Source organism: Pristiophorus japonicus, chromosome 4, assembly GCF_044704955.1.
Source record: "Pristiophorus japonicus isolate sPriJap1 chromosome 4, sPriJap1.hap1, whole genome shotgun sequence".
NCBI classification, from domain to species: Eukaryota; Metazoa; Chordata; class Chondrichthyes; family Pristiophoridae; genus Pristiophorus; species Pristiophorus japonicus.
The window spans coordinates 276570364-276585386 of record NC_091980.1 but is presented as its reverse complement, the minus strand read 5'-3'; the positions used below and the strand labels follow the sequence as shown (position 1 = coordinate 276585386).

Genomic DNA, 15023 nt, shown 5'->3' with positions numbered 1-15023 from the left:
TAGATGAGATAGGAGACTGGAAGAGTTATAGCCAATGCAACTAATGGTTGCAATTCAATATCCAGAAGCCTGTTGTGAAAGAGGAGACTCTGAGCTAAATAAAACTGGCTATTACCTCATGGTTTAATCAGTTGTGTATCTCATACTGTATATACACCAGTATAAAACCTGCTGGAGAACACACTGTAACCACATTAAAGGTGGCAGATCTTAATTTGACATATTCAGTTTACATATGGCAAGTCATGACAATTAGAATATGAGCATTACACTGTACCAAATGGCAGTTAGACTTGTTTAGGTTCACAGCAGAAGCAAGGAGCCAGAGCAATAATCTTTTAGCAAACCTGGTTACTATGAAAACCCGAATTGGCTGCATTTATCAATGTGTTCAAACTAGTTGGTGTAGCACAACAGTCCACTCTGCCAAATGGCCGAATAGCGATACAATACTGTAGATTTGAATCACTGGTGCACTATGCGATCTGCAATATTTGATGGAAATTGGTTAATATAATCTTGAAAAAAACTACTTGTTGTAGCTTCTAAATCACATAACCAAGGAAGCCAAACACATTTTAAACTGATTACCTTTTTTTAGCATATGGAACAATACAGAATGTGCTTACAGGAGTATCTTTTTAAACTAGTAGCCTAATTAGTAGTTTCTGTAACCGTTAAGTCTGAATATAATAATGTTATTTTTATAGGCTTGCAAAGGTTATTAACTGATCTTTAAATCCGATAAAGTCTCTGAATAAATTCATTCCAATCAACAAATTGTCATAGTAATGTAAACTGATTAACATCAATCTTTGGGCAAAATTAACCTTATAGAGCCACATTAATGGTGTAGAATATTTAGAAGCTTACAAATATTGCTTAAATTATGAATAAAATGCTATTCTTGTATTAGCTAGACTTAGTAAAATAAGCTTCTCATTGGTAACATTTCAAGGGCATCTAAAACATGAAATCTAATACAATTGGTATTAGTTCTGTGAGATGTCTGTTGCCCACTGTCACAATTATATTTTATTATATGCCATTTTATTTTACATTATTTCTATATAATCTGTAAACAGCTGCATTAAAAGGGAATTTTGCATATCAAATGTTATTGATAATTACTTTGTTCAAAGCATTGGTGTTCCAAGGTTAGCCATCATATGGCAATGAAGCCATGGGATATAAGTAAACAAACACTTAACATGTTTAATGGAAGTGTTAGACCATTGATTATAAACAGGTTAACACCTCTGTTATAATTACTCAGTGAACTGCTGGCAAACTTGCATTCCCTCCAAATGTCACTGAGTTTCTATTGCAATCATTCTTACTGTTGCATGTGCTTGTTTGCTTGAGAAAGGAGACAAAAAGCTATGATCGGCAGATTTTTTTGGTCAGAACAGTCATTGTTTCCATTGCTTATCATATGTTCATTTCAATTTTTGTTTAGAACCTCCAAGGCCGCTTGCCCATCTTTGCAGAATTAAAGTTCGAAAGCTTTTGGGAATTCAGAGATTAAAACTTATCAATGTGCTACCTCTTCCGGGCAGACTGAGAAGATTCTTGGAGTACAATTGTACAAATGATCTTATGTAAATTGAGCCATTGGCAAGAAACCACACGGAAACCTACAAGAAAAGTAGTTGCATATTATAGAGTGCAGAGAAAGGAGTCAGTCCAAAATCAGGGTAGTGGCAATTGCAAGTGATTTACGATATATAACTGTGCAACAGAGCAAAGGAAGTAATGGCCTGGATTTTGCGGTTGGCGGCATGATTTAGGATTACATCACCAGTATCCGAACCAAATGCGCACTTACCTGCTGGGAACCCTCCTCCCAGAAGTTGCTGTCAGATGCTGCAAAGTAGAGGGCAGCGTAGTGGCCCATGTATCCCAAGGGTGCATCGTGTGTGCACAAGTGTACCTGGGATCACATGGGCTAATGCTCCAATCAGCAAACAGAAGATCTAGCAGAACTTGTGTATTAACATTGCTAGTGCAATGCTTTCTGCTACTAATAGTATTTCTTAAGAGCTGCAAGAATGACTCTCATGATGATATCTAAGAGTTATAACTGCAGAAACATGAAGAACTGCACAATATTTCTCTTGACATTTGTTGAGTTAATCCCCAACTAAATTAACCTTTAAATCATGACAAGTAGTGGAAACCATGGACAACATCCTGTGGGTCATATGTAAATGTTTCAATTTACGGCCTCATATAGCTTTTAAAATTACTTGGATTTGTCGGAAGGTATCCCCTTACGCTGTGCAAACAGACCCTGCGCCTGTTTGCATCAGCCGTAAAACTTTCATATGTAATTGCTGGGCAGTCGGTAGGCAATTAGTCCAACTCTGCATCAGCAATTATGATTTCAGTGTCGATGAGGATCATCTGTTAAGTCGGAACTTGACAGATCACAAGTTTTGGATTTAGCGCATGTGTAAGCGCATGGGGAAATCCCGAACTTGTTGTCCATGTCAAAGGCGGTATGCCGACTGCAAATTCTGGCCCGGTAGGCTGAAATTTTGGATTCATGAGTTCTGATGAAAGGGTCCGCCAGAAATATCAGCTTCTCGTTTCTCTTTCAAATGTTGCCTGATCTATTGTGTATTTCCGGCATTTTGTGTTCCCAATTCAGAGTTCCAGTGCTCGTAGTTTTTCTTTTTATCTCATAGATTTAATCTGTACGTTATCAATGTAGAAATTGTACCAAAGTTCATGTCAGAAATAACCTGTTGCATCAACATGTAGGAGAAAGATTTTGTAACCGCTTCTCGTGAAGGAATAGCAAAGAAACTGTTCAGTGTTCCTGCGGATCAGGCACAATTTACGTATGGAGCTTTGCTTCAGTTTGCATCTTGTCCTGAAAACATACTAGCCATAACAAGCTCCAAACTCTTTGTAGTCAGAATGTTGATAGAAGTTTGACACATTATTTAATTTTTATGCTTTATTTTACTATAATAAACATCAAGCAATAAGATGCTTGACATGCAGCAAAATATTACTAATTGTCTTGGGTGTCTTGATTAATGCTACTTGTTGCATGGAACATCACAGCAGCTGAAGAGCAACTAATACTGTTGTTACTGCACTGATAGCATATAGTTGTTGGACAACCTTCAAAATGTTTCAGCTCCTGAGGTGTCTCAGTGTTAAATGTACCATTGTAGGATTGAGCCATTCAGACCAGGCAAGTCCCAAATTCACGTCATGGTCTGTGCTAAGTTGCCTAATCTTATCCAAGGCAGCAGTTGGAATATTGGAACTGGAGTAGACCATTCAGTCCCTTTAGCCTATTCTGCCATTCAACTAGATTTTGGCCGATCTGTACCTCAACTCCATTTACCCACCTTTACTCCATTTCCCTTGATACCCTTATCTGACAAAAACCTAGCGATCTCAGTCATGAAAATTTCAATTGACCCAACACCCACGGCCTTTTGAGGGAGAGAGTTCCAGATTTCCACAACCCTTAGTGTAAAAAAGTGCTTCCTAATTTCACATCCTAAATGGCTCAGCTTTTAAGATTATTGCCCCTTTTTCTGGGGTTCCCCCACCAGAGGATATAATTTCTCCGAATCTACCCTATCGAATAACTTTATCATTTTAAACACCTCGATTAGATCACCCTTCAATCTTCTAAATTCCACACAGATTTTACACAAAGCCTCTGCATTCTTGGGCTAGGAAAGGGGGGAAAAGGTAATTACGATTTCCACTCCTGATCATCATTCAGTGATGCCTGCAGGAAAGTGAGAGCATGCCATCATCATGTAAGGTCAAAATTGAGTCAAAGGGTCAAATATCATGCCAACTTTCACTGTCTAGACCCATACATGAAGAAAAGCCACATGGGTGAAGTACTGAAGAGCTGCCAGCATGTTAGACAGCAGCACCTTCAAAAGATAGATGAAAATTGGCGAAAATATGCCTAATGGAATAAGACCTCCTATTTATCTGCACCAGGTTGGATGCTTCATACTTGAGTTCTTCATACATTTGGTGCATTTCAATGCCAACTGGGGTGAAAGTTGGCATGATATTTGACCCTTTGACTCAATTTTGACCTTACATGATGATGGCATGCTCTCACTTTCCTGCAGGCATCACTGAATGATGATCAGGAGTGGAAATCGTAATTACCTTTTCCCCCCTTTCCTAGCCCAAGAATGCAGAGGCTTTGTGTAAAATCTGTGTGGAATTTAGAAGATTGAAGGGTGATCTAATCGAGGTGTTTAAAATGATAAAGTTATTCGATAGGGTAGATTCGGAGAAATTATATCCTCTGGTGGGGGAGCCCAGAAAAAGGGGCAATAATCTTAAAAGCTGAGCCATTTCGGAGTGAAATTAGGAAGAACTTTAGGAATTTCACTGCCCTTGTCTGACAATTCCGTTCTTTAACCCTGAGGACTGTTTGTGCTGATACTGACAATGCAGGCCAAATTCAGGACAGTCTAATGCTGCATACTTGTACTTGAACCAGATTGTTGCTATTGCAGTTCATTTTATTTGTAACTCAAACTAGGGTTGTCACCTTTTGCCAGTTGCAAGACTGAATGGGGTTGCAGTCCGAGCAGAAATGTGGGAGGGGGGGTAGCATCACGGCTTGAGTGCTCAGATTTGCTTTGCTGATGATGAAAATGCATTGAAAACCTTAATAACCTGAATGATTAATGTCTCTACATCATGAGAAACAGAAGCAGGTAAAAATATTGGACTGTTATTTCAAAAATTTGATTTGATATCCAGTTTATATCTTGGGCATTTCTGGACAGACCATTCAATTATTGGTTTGTTTAGATCAACACTTGATGGGTGATGATGTCAATCGTAACATCCATCAAAAGAAGGCTGCTGTCCTCCATTTTCTCTGATTGTACACAACCCTGCGATCCAGTGATCAACAGATATTAATATTGGGCCAGATTTTCGGCAGGTTTACGATCACGGTTTCGCCACGATTTGACCCTCCGCGGCGAAAACCCGGTCGCAAAGCCCGGGCGGGATCCTCGGGTACCTGTTTGCGGCGACGCTTTCAAGTACCGCTGGGGAGAGGTGCGCTGACGTGCAGCGACTCGGATTGCGATTGCGTCCAAGTTTTGGCACTCTCCTGACCCGTACGCCATGCAACAGGTCAAACCTGTCAGTGCAGCCCTGCCAGCAGCGGTAAAAATGAGAACCTGCAAAAAAGGTAAGTCAAAGTTTGAATTTTTTGAATTTCTTTTGCAGTGATTAGATAGTTAATGGTCTTGTAAATGTATTTGGAATGTTTTTTGAAATTTTTTTATCTCCCCTCGCCCCCCCCCCACCCCCCAACCTCCTACCCAAGGCCTCTCTCACAGCGCTCCCGGCCCTGGACTAAAGTTGCCGAAACTCGTGTTTTGCGCCGCGAATGCTTGTGCAACGCCTCCCTTACCGATGCATAAAGGCCGAAAGTTCAGCCTAAAAACGGTAGCGCAGTAAAAATGGTAAGTTTCATGTATCGTTACCGTTTTCACTGAGAAAGCCAAAAATCCAGCCTATTATTTTAAAACAGTGCTTGGAATTACAAGATATCACTTAGTAACAGTATTTTTTGTAGGTTTATGCTCTGGAATGTTTCTATGGATGTTTTTTTACTTTAAATGTAATACAAACGTTATCATTTTCAGGCAGTGATTCTAATAAAAATATGCATTTGGACTGAGTTTCTGTAAGTTGGTTATCTTCACAATTAATCACCACAACAGATATTTAAATGATGCAAGACTTATTATTAGACTCTGAGAAACCCAAGACACTCCGAAGGCTAAATTGGATAGTCCCCAAAAGCTAGCGCGAGGATCGCAATACACGATTACCCCGTGTCCGTTCGGTGTAGTGTAGTGCTGCACGCTGATTGATGTCAAGATCCCCGGCTCTGCATACTTCTGGCGGACGGTAAATAAGCGCGGCAAGGACTTTATCGGGACGGCGTCCGACGCACTTCACGTCCGAAATGTGGATGCCGTTTTGGAACATTCAGGGCACCCACTACCGAGCCCAATTTCTCACTCTCCATGTTCTTTGGTTTTCAGAGAAAATGAAACAGCTGTGCACTGACACATCGTTGAATCACAGAATATTACAGCACAGAAACTGGCCATTCGGCCCTTCAAATCCATACAGCATTCTCTACATTAGCCAGCTAGTCTAATCCCAATTTCTTGCTTGCTCGTCATACATTTGAATACTCCTCTTTTTCAAGCAAACATCTAATTCCCTTATTAAGATCTAATGGGGAGTAATTTTAAAGCCCCACGGTGGGTGGCGGTGGAGGCAGGAATGAAGTAAAAATATAACAATGGGAATCCCAATCCTAGCCTGCCTCCAACCTCCCCATTTCCAGTTTTAACGGAGGCGGGTCGGGGGGGGGGGGGGGGGTGGTGGCAGGCGACCAATCCGTTCTCAGGAGGCGGGTTGGTTAATAAAACATTTTAAGGAAGCTGCATGCCTCCATTTTAACTATTTTTTTTTTCAATTTCTGCAGGCCAGTTTTCCCAGGACTCGGGAAACCTGGCAGAGGATAGAAGGCAAGTGGGGTCGGATCCATGAGGGAAGTGCCTTTATTGCACTGCGTGTGGGCTAGCCCCCGCCCCCGGTCCATCAAGCTCACCTTTTAAACACTTCACGGTCTGTCGGCCCTCCAACCCCTCTCGATGTTAGCCGCCCCTCATCCCCCGATGTTCGACACTCATGTTGGATTTTCAGCTCCACCCTGATGTCACAATTACCTGCCATCTGCTCTCTGGCTGCTTTCTAGCCTGACAGCCAGCCAGCCTATTGATCTGGCTGCCTGTTGGGCGGAAAACAGGTCCTGCCGTTAATTTTGGCAGGACCTACCCCTCCCCTACTCTCTTCGAGGTTCCGAGTGATTAACAGGTCCATGGACTCTACTTCATCAACAGAGAATTCCAGATGCTAACCAATCTCTATGTAAAGATTATTTTAAATCTGCCTTTTATTTTATTTTTAGCCCATCCTCCTATTCTATATCCTCTTGCATTGGATTCCCTTAGTGTCCCCTTTTCTGTGAGCTGAATTTGCCAAGGAATAAACCACTTGCCCTTGCAAGTACAAAACAAATTGCTTTGGTATTTGGTATTTCTACTTGTGCGGCTCGGTGTCAAATACTCCTGTGAAGCGCCTTGGGATGTTTCACTACGTTAAAGGTGCTCTATAAATAGAAGTTGTTGTTGTTGTTGTTGTTGAAGAGCAGCCTCCATCTGTGTCATCACTTTCTGGGAGGCTAAGGGACATACATGTTCATTGCCTCCTATTTTCAGTTTAAGTCTGCCAATGTCTCAGCTGGCACCACATTATTTTATAGGCATTTTTAGCAGGAAGTCACTGGGTGGCGCCATCGCCGCTGTGATGTAGAAACCAGGGTTTGAAGTTGGTGATATGGAGAAACAGTATAAATAATGTGAGCTTGGAAACAGAGACAGCAGGGCATGCAATAAAAGAGAGAGAGCTTACGCTTGCATGGGGATATGGCACTACATGCGAGAGATTGGCTATTGAGAGATACACAACAGGGAGACAAGGAGACACTGAGGATGAGGATACCGTATTCAGGAGGGAGGATTTGATATGGAGAAGGGCTGGATGATAAAAGAAGACTCAGTATAGAGAGACTGATGATGATAACCTCGCTTTCCTCTCTGAAGTCCTTAAAAGTGTTGTCACCTCCCAAATCTGTGCCCATCTTTCCGGGAACTCCATGTTTGAATCCCTCCAATCAGGTTTCCACCCCTGCCACAATACCAAAACAATTCTTATTAAAGTCACAAATGACACCCTATGTGACTGTGACCAAGATAAACTATCTCTCCTTGTCCTTTTTGACGTGTCTGCAGTCTTTGACATGGCTGACCACTCCATCCTTCTCCAACACCTCCACCATCATCCAGCTGGGTGGGACTGCACTTGCCTGGTTCCATTCTTATCTATCTAATCATAGCCAGAGAGTCACCTGCAACGGCTTCTCTTCCTGCTCCCGCATCGTTACCTCTGGTGTCCCCCAGGCATCTATCCTTGGCTCCCTCCTATTTCTCACCTACATGCTGCCCCTTGGCAAAATCATCCAGAATCACAGCGGTCAGTTTCAACATGTACGCTGACGACATCCAGCTCTACTACACCACCACTTCTCTCGACCCCTCCACAGACTTTAAATTGTCAGACTGTTTGTCTGATATCCAGTACTGGCTGAGCAGAAATTTCCTCTCGTTAAATATTGGGGAGACCGAAGCCATTGTCTTCAGTCCCCACCACAAACTCCGTTCCTTAACCACCAACTCCATTTCTCTCCCTAGCATCTGTCTGAGGGTGAACCAGACTGTTTGCAACCTTGGTGACATATTTGACCCTGAAATGAGCTACCGATCACACATCCGCACCATAACTAAGACCATCTATTTCCATCTCCGGGATATCGCCCGACTCTGCCCCGCCTCAGCTAATCTGATACTGAAACTCTCACCCACGCCTTTGTTACTCTAGACTTGACTATTCCAATGCTTTCCAGGCTGGCCTCCCACGTTCTATCCTAAGTAAACATGAGGTCATCCAAAGCTCGGCTGCCCATGTTCTAACTCACACCAAGTCCCACTCAGCCATTACCCCTGTGCTCGCTGACCTACATTGGTTCCCAGTTAAGCAATGCTTTGATTTCAAAATTCTCATCCTTGTTTTCAAATTCCTCCATGGCCTCGCCCGTCCCTATCTCTGCAATCTCCTCTAGCCCCACAACCCCCAGAGATATCTGCACTCCTCTAATTCTGTCTTCTTGAGCATCCCTGATTTTAATCGCTCAACCATTGGTGGCCGTGCCTTAAGCTGCCAAAGCCCTAAGCTCTGGAACTCCCTCCCTAAACCTCTCCACCTCCCCTTCCTCCTTTAAGACGCTCCTTAAAACCTACCTCTCACCTGCCTTAATTTCTCCTTTGTGGCTCGGTGTCAAATTTTGTTTTATGACATTCCTGTGAAGCATCTTGGGACATTTTACTATGTTAATGGCGCCATATAAATACAAGCTGTTGTTGTTGATAAAGAGGGGAACTATGAATATGAAGAGAAACATGCTAATGAAAGAGGACGAGATTGAATAGAGAGAGAGAGACTGACAGTGAAAGGAGAGGGGATATATAAAAGACAGACTGTTACTTGGAATTGCCTCCATGGGCACAATCGGGAAAATGCATCCGAAGATGCGCCCGTATGGCCAAGGTGAAATTGAGCCCAAGTTTCCACACTAACCTATTATCATAAACGCAAGTGTAAGATCACCCATGAATCAGCGCAATCTACAAGAGTTATTGAAACGTAACTGGAACGGAGCCAATAGGGTCTCAAGCTGCTCGAGTGGAGTGGCATGAAAGGCAAGACAAAAAATATACCTTCAGAGTGAGGCTGGAGACTGCAAGGTAAGCAACACTTATCTCTCTGTCCTGCAAAACTTTACAGTAATAAATTTAAATTGCTCTGTAGAGAGTCTGAACTGTCTCTAACACTTCGCATCTTGCAGATGACTGACAGCACAGGCACTGGTGACAAGGCTGTCCGCAAGAGGGCCTTCAGCTTTGCAATGAAAAAAGGATAGGTTGTTTATACAGAGACATGGAAGTAAAAGAAAAGGAAATTGGGACCTTTAAAGAGATGTGGCAGTGCAAGAGGGAATGGTTGGGTATAAAAAGAGACCTGTCAATGCAAGAGAGGCTGGGTAGAGTAAGAGGAAGAGATGGAGTATGGCAAAATATATTAAGACTGGAGCACCTTTAAGGGTGCACTTACATTACAAGTTTAATATAGGTGCAAGGCAATTCCCACCACACTATGGTTGAAAATTTCTAAGGTAATAGCAGGTGAGTTGGAGGCGTGGGGCAAGTGAAAGTTGAAGAAAGTTAACCCGACCCCAACCTACCCACTTTAACCTTTAACTCAGGAGGGATGGGGGGATGGGCTGCCAAGAGGCAGGTTGTCATTTTAAATATTATAATGAGGCCAGAAGCCTCTACTATAACCTGCTTTGCAGGTTTTATTGTAGGTTTCACTGAAGGCAGCCTGGGGTCCCGGGGTTCGGGATTCCCAATGGCTGCAACGAGACGGCCTCAGCCTCGTGAGCAATCCTTGTGGACCGGGAAGAACAGGAGTGCTTCCTAACGGCCCCGCAAGCTCCCCCACCATCAGCCTGGCCCTCCCCAAAAACAAAACCTGTCAATCAGGCCGGCTTCCGGGAGGGAATCCCGCCCCTGACGTCACATGTTTTAACTCCACAGTGTGCCGGGAAACCCGACCTTCCCTGGGTCCCCCTCGTGTCGTGCGGGCAGGACCCGGGAAAATCCAATGGAAAACTGGAGTTATGACCCAATCTGACCTTGGAGCCAAGTAGAGTGACACTCTCTTCTCCACTCCACAGCATTTTAGTGCAGGTTCTGTTTCTAGACTTTGACTGCATTTACTCAACCAACATTACAGTTCTAGTGTAAGTTCACTTACTAGGCACACCCTCGCAGAACATTGAGAATTGATGAGCTTGAACAATGGTCTGCATCTGCCTGTAAGAATGTTCAGAGCTCTCCTCCAGTTGAGAAAATCCCCATAGATACTGCCTGGTTAGAAACAGTACTTAAGCTACTGGTCTCAAAGAGCATCTGTAGCCTAAATGTTCCTTTAGGGTGTTCTGTACACTTGGAGTTTGTGTATCCCATGAGTCTCATTTCTGCTTTTATTCGCATATTTTTGCCAGCTGCATGAAGACTAGATAGTGCAATGTTAAAATTATCTAAAGGTTCTGCCATATATTTCAGGTGTTTGGGTCTGCAGATCACCCATGATCTTATTGAATGGTGGAGCAGGCTCGATGGGCCAAATGGCCTAAACCCGCTCCTATTTCTTATGTTCTTAACAGCAGGACATTGTAACATGCACCTGTCAACATTAATACTGAAACACATTTAAATTACTTTGTCACTTATAGGTTATTCGGGTTCCAGCCTAACATAATGCCCAGAGGAGGCATGATAGCCCCTTGTGTGCCTTTGGCCAGTTCTATCCCTAAAGGTCACTGCCAGCAAAACACCCTGGGCTGGAGTTTCCGCTAGGGGAGCAATCGGCAAATTGCATGCAGAATCTGCCCGCACTACGCTAATTTTGCCGAGGTGAAGTTATACCCAGGTTTCCATGCAAATTCATCAGCACAAGCCCAAATGTAAAATCTCCTACGAAATAACAGAATCAAGCACGACTGGAAGAAGACCAAGGGGGGCTCAAGATGCTAGGGTGGGGTAGTATAAAAGGTAAGGTAAGGGCAAAAAATTCCCCTTCAGAATGAGTGCATTTTTCTCTCGGTTTAAATTAATCGATGATTTCTGCAAGGCAGCCCTGTGGCTTCAATTGACTGCTGATCACTACTGCCTTCAAGGGGGATACGGTAACATAGCGGTTATGTTACTAGATACCTGGGAATCCCTGGCCAAAGTCCGCCCTAAGTAGAGGAAGAGCATCTAGGAAAGTGCTGAGCACCTCGAGTCTCGTCGTGGAAAGCATGCAGAAAACAAGCGCAGGCAGCGGAAGGAGCGTGCGGCAAACCAGACACCCCACCCACCCTTTCCTTCAATGGTTGTCCCACCTGTGACAGAGACTGTAATTCCCGTATTGGACTGTACAGTCACCTGAGAACTCACTTTTAGAGTGGAAGCAAGTCTTCCTCCATTTCGAGGGACTGCCTATGATGATGATGCATCCAGAGCCATGGACGAATGATCCAGAGACATGAGTTCAAATACCACCACGGCACCTGGGGGATTTAAATTCAGTTTATTAAATAAATCTGGAATTTAAAAAAATGCTAGTATCAGTAATGGTGACCATGAAACTACCGGATTATCGCAATGCCCTTTAGGGAAGGAAGTCTGCCATCCTTACCTGGTCTGGCCTATAGGTGACTCCAGATCCACAGCAATGTGGTTGATTCTTAACTTCTCTGTGAAATGGCCTAGTAAGCCACTCAGTTGTACCAAGGACAAAGTCAGCACTGTGGGAATACCTTCAACATGTGGACTGCAGCAGTCTAATAAGGCAGCTTAGCACCACCATTTCGAGGGCAATTACAGATGGGCAGCGACGCCCACATCCCATGTATGAATAAATTAAAAAATATCAACGAATTAATATTTCTACAGCAGTAGGGCAGACCTGTGGCGATTAGCACTGGATTAATGTGACCACAGGTGCCTGTGCGCCTGAGAATTTGGGCGCAATGTGATGAAGCACCCTGAATAAGCGCAATCGGCGGAAACTCGCTTTTCCCACCTGGGGCCGTGGATAGGTTTATGGGCGGGGACTGCTTCGGGTGAAGGGATTGTTGAACTAACGTAAAAGATCGCAAATACTTGGTCATAGTTATGGATGCAACTCACGCTTAAAATGTTGCGATCTTTTGCATGATTTGATTTGATTTCGCCCAGGTTACACTGCTATCTGGGCGGAAATCATACGGAAACTCCAGGCCCCTATTTCTGAAAAGTGTACACAACTGTGCCAACTGATTATATCAATACACGCTCCTATTCTGTGAGCAAAATGTTCAAACGTAGCAATAGAAGAATGAAATAAAAGCATGGAATGTCAGCTGGATTTTAGAGGCGAGTTGTTTCTTCTTTAGCAACGAGATGATATGTCTGTACTTCCCACAGAACATCTTACATCCACCTTTGAAACTGTGTACAGTGGCCCTTTGAATTGTAAAGGCTTTCCAATGCTCGGGAGGAGAGTGACATCACCAATACGCCAGAAATACCATAGCTGCTGTTAAAGCGACCTTAAGGTGTATTGGCTTTTTTTTGAGGGGGTGAGGGGGGGATGAACTAACAAACCAAGTGGAACCCCCTAAACCGAACACAATGGTCCGTTCTGGTCTTGTGCACTCTTATGTTTAAATTTAAAGTAATTGCTTGATGGATTAGAGGGGAGTTGAGGAGAACTTTTTTTTCCACCCAGATTGTGGTTGGGGTCTGGAACTCACTGCTTGAAAGGATGGTAGAGGCAGAAACCCTCATCACATTAAAAAGGATGTACACTTGAAGTGCTGTAACCTGCAGGACTATAGACCAAGAGCTGGAAAGTGGAATTAGGCTGGATGGCTCTTTTTCGGCTGACACAGACACGATGGACCGAATGGCCTCCTTCTGTGCTGTAACTTTCTATGATTCTATGTTCTTATGAATGCAAAAGCTCTAGTCTTCGACCTCAAAGAGGCAAGTTTGACATGTAGTAAAACAGCTCTACAGTCCCCAATCACTGAATTTAGTAAATGATATCTAATTATAAAAAGGACGCCCGTAGTTTGTTATAAATGCACTTCAACCCGTTCTTGTTAATAGCTACTATCGGTTTGCAACTATTGAAAATCTGAAGGAAACGCTACAAACCCACCCTTCCCTCAGAAAAAACATATATTTCTGAGCCTCGTTCCATGGCTTCCTGTTTTAAGTGTATTGTTTTAGTGTTACACAATTAGAAGTATAACGCAGACGAAACACGACACAAACTTCTTGGCTGGCACACCGTGTTTCAAAATGCAACATCGAAACTCCGTGTGTCAGTAAATGCAATGAGACAGGTACGAGTCTCGGTGCAACCTTCCGACGGTCACACTGTGCGAGCTGTGGCCAGGTGTGAGCCGAGACTTGCAGCACTTTCCCTTCGCCAACACAAAGTACTGCACATACTGACTTTATAATGAGAAGACACGTCCCCGTTTTTATTCAATAAAATTATATCTTCCATTACATTAATCACGCGTAAACATAAAAGACAAGTAACACACGAAGGAACAACTCTCTGGAACCTGGAATTCACACGCTGTTGGACATCACTTAGAACCATCCAGACCAATATAATTAAAATGTTACATTTTCGCCGGATGAAATTCGCCTTTCTCTTGGCTGCAGAAAAGGGCCTCGAAATATTGGTGCAGTTGCCGCCAACATATAAGCAGTGAGCTGCTCTTGCCATAGTGCGTGTGCTGGTCTGCCTGCTTTGAAATTATTTTTTGGGATGTTTTAACTCGTCTTCTGTTCAGTTCGACCTACTTGTGCAAAGCTCATTACATAAGAACATAAGAAATAGGAACAGGAGTAGGCCACCTGGCCCCTCGAGCCTGTTCCGCTATTTAATAAGATTATGGCTGATCTGATCATGGACTCAGCTCCACTTCCCTGCCCGCTCCCCATAACCCTTTATACTCCCTTATTGCTCAAAAATCTGTCTATCTCTGCCTTAAATATATTCAATGACCCAGCCTCCACAGCTCTCTGGGGCAGAGAATTTCACAGAATTACAACCCTCTGAGAGAAGAAATTCCTCCTCATCTCAGTTTTAAATGGGCGGCCCTTTATTCTGAGACTATGTCTCCATGCTTGTTAATATTTACCAGATAGCGATTGCAACGTTATCTGTCTGAACTGGGTCTACATTTAAAATAGGCTGGGCTGCATGGTTAGAATTACTCGGGAAAGACCATAACATGAATATCTAAACAGCCACCAACACACAAACACACAGACACATACACACACGTACACACACACACATGTACAAACACACAGACAGACACACAAACACAGACACATACAGACACACACACAACCACACAAACAAATATACAAAAAGCACAGACACATAGACACACACATAGACACACAGGCCCCCACACATAAACACATACACCCACGCATAAACACATACATACACACACATATACAAATACACACACAAGTGCACAGAAAATACATATACACACATACATACACACACAGACACACATACACACACATACACACACTCACAATCCCGAAAACTGCTTGCTCAGTGATTAAGTGAATTGTATATAAATTGTAAACATTGATGTATCCCCAGCGTTTAACTGTCCCTACTGTAGATTTGAAAGTTCACTCCTGCAACAAAGCCTGTTGTAACCGCAA

The 15023-nt window shown here is 43.2% G+C and overlaps 1 protein-coding gene across 3 annotated transcripts in view; it reads left to right on the top strand.

The window, feature by feature from the left end:
- The window catches only part of asb2a.1 (ankyrin repeat and SOCS box containing 2a, tandem duplicate 1), a 93669-nt gene extending 90662 nt beyond the window's left edge, over window positions 1–3007 (top strand). For all 3 annotated transcript variants that reach the window (XM_070879518.1, XM_070879519.1, XM_070879520.1), the window contains one exon: window positions 1460–3007. In XM_070879518.1, the coding sequence (XP_070735619.1) occupies window positions 1460–1605 (146 nt within the window). In that variant the 3' untranslated portion in view covers window positions 1606–3007. The remainder of the gene's footprint in view (window positions 1–1459) is intronic.
- The last annotated feature ends 12016 nt before the right edge of the window (window positions 3008–15023 follow it).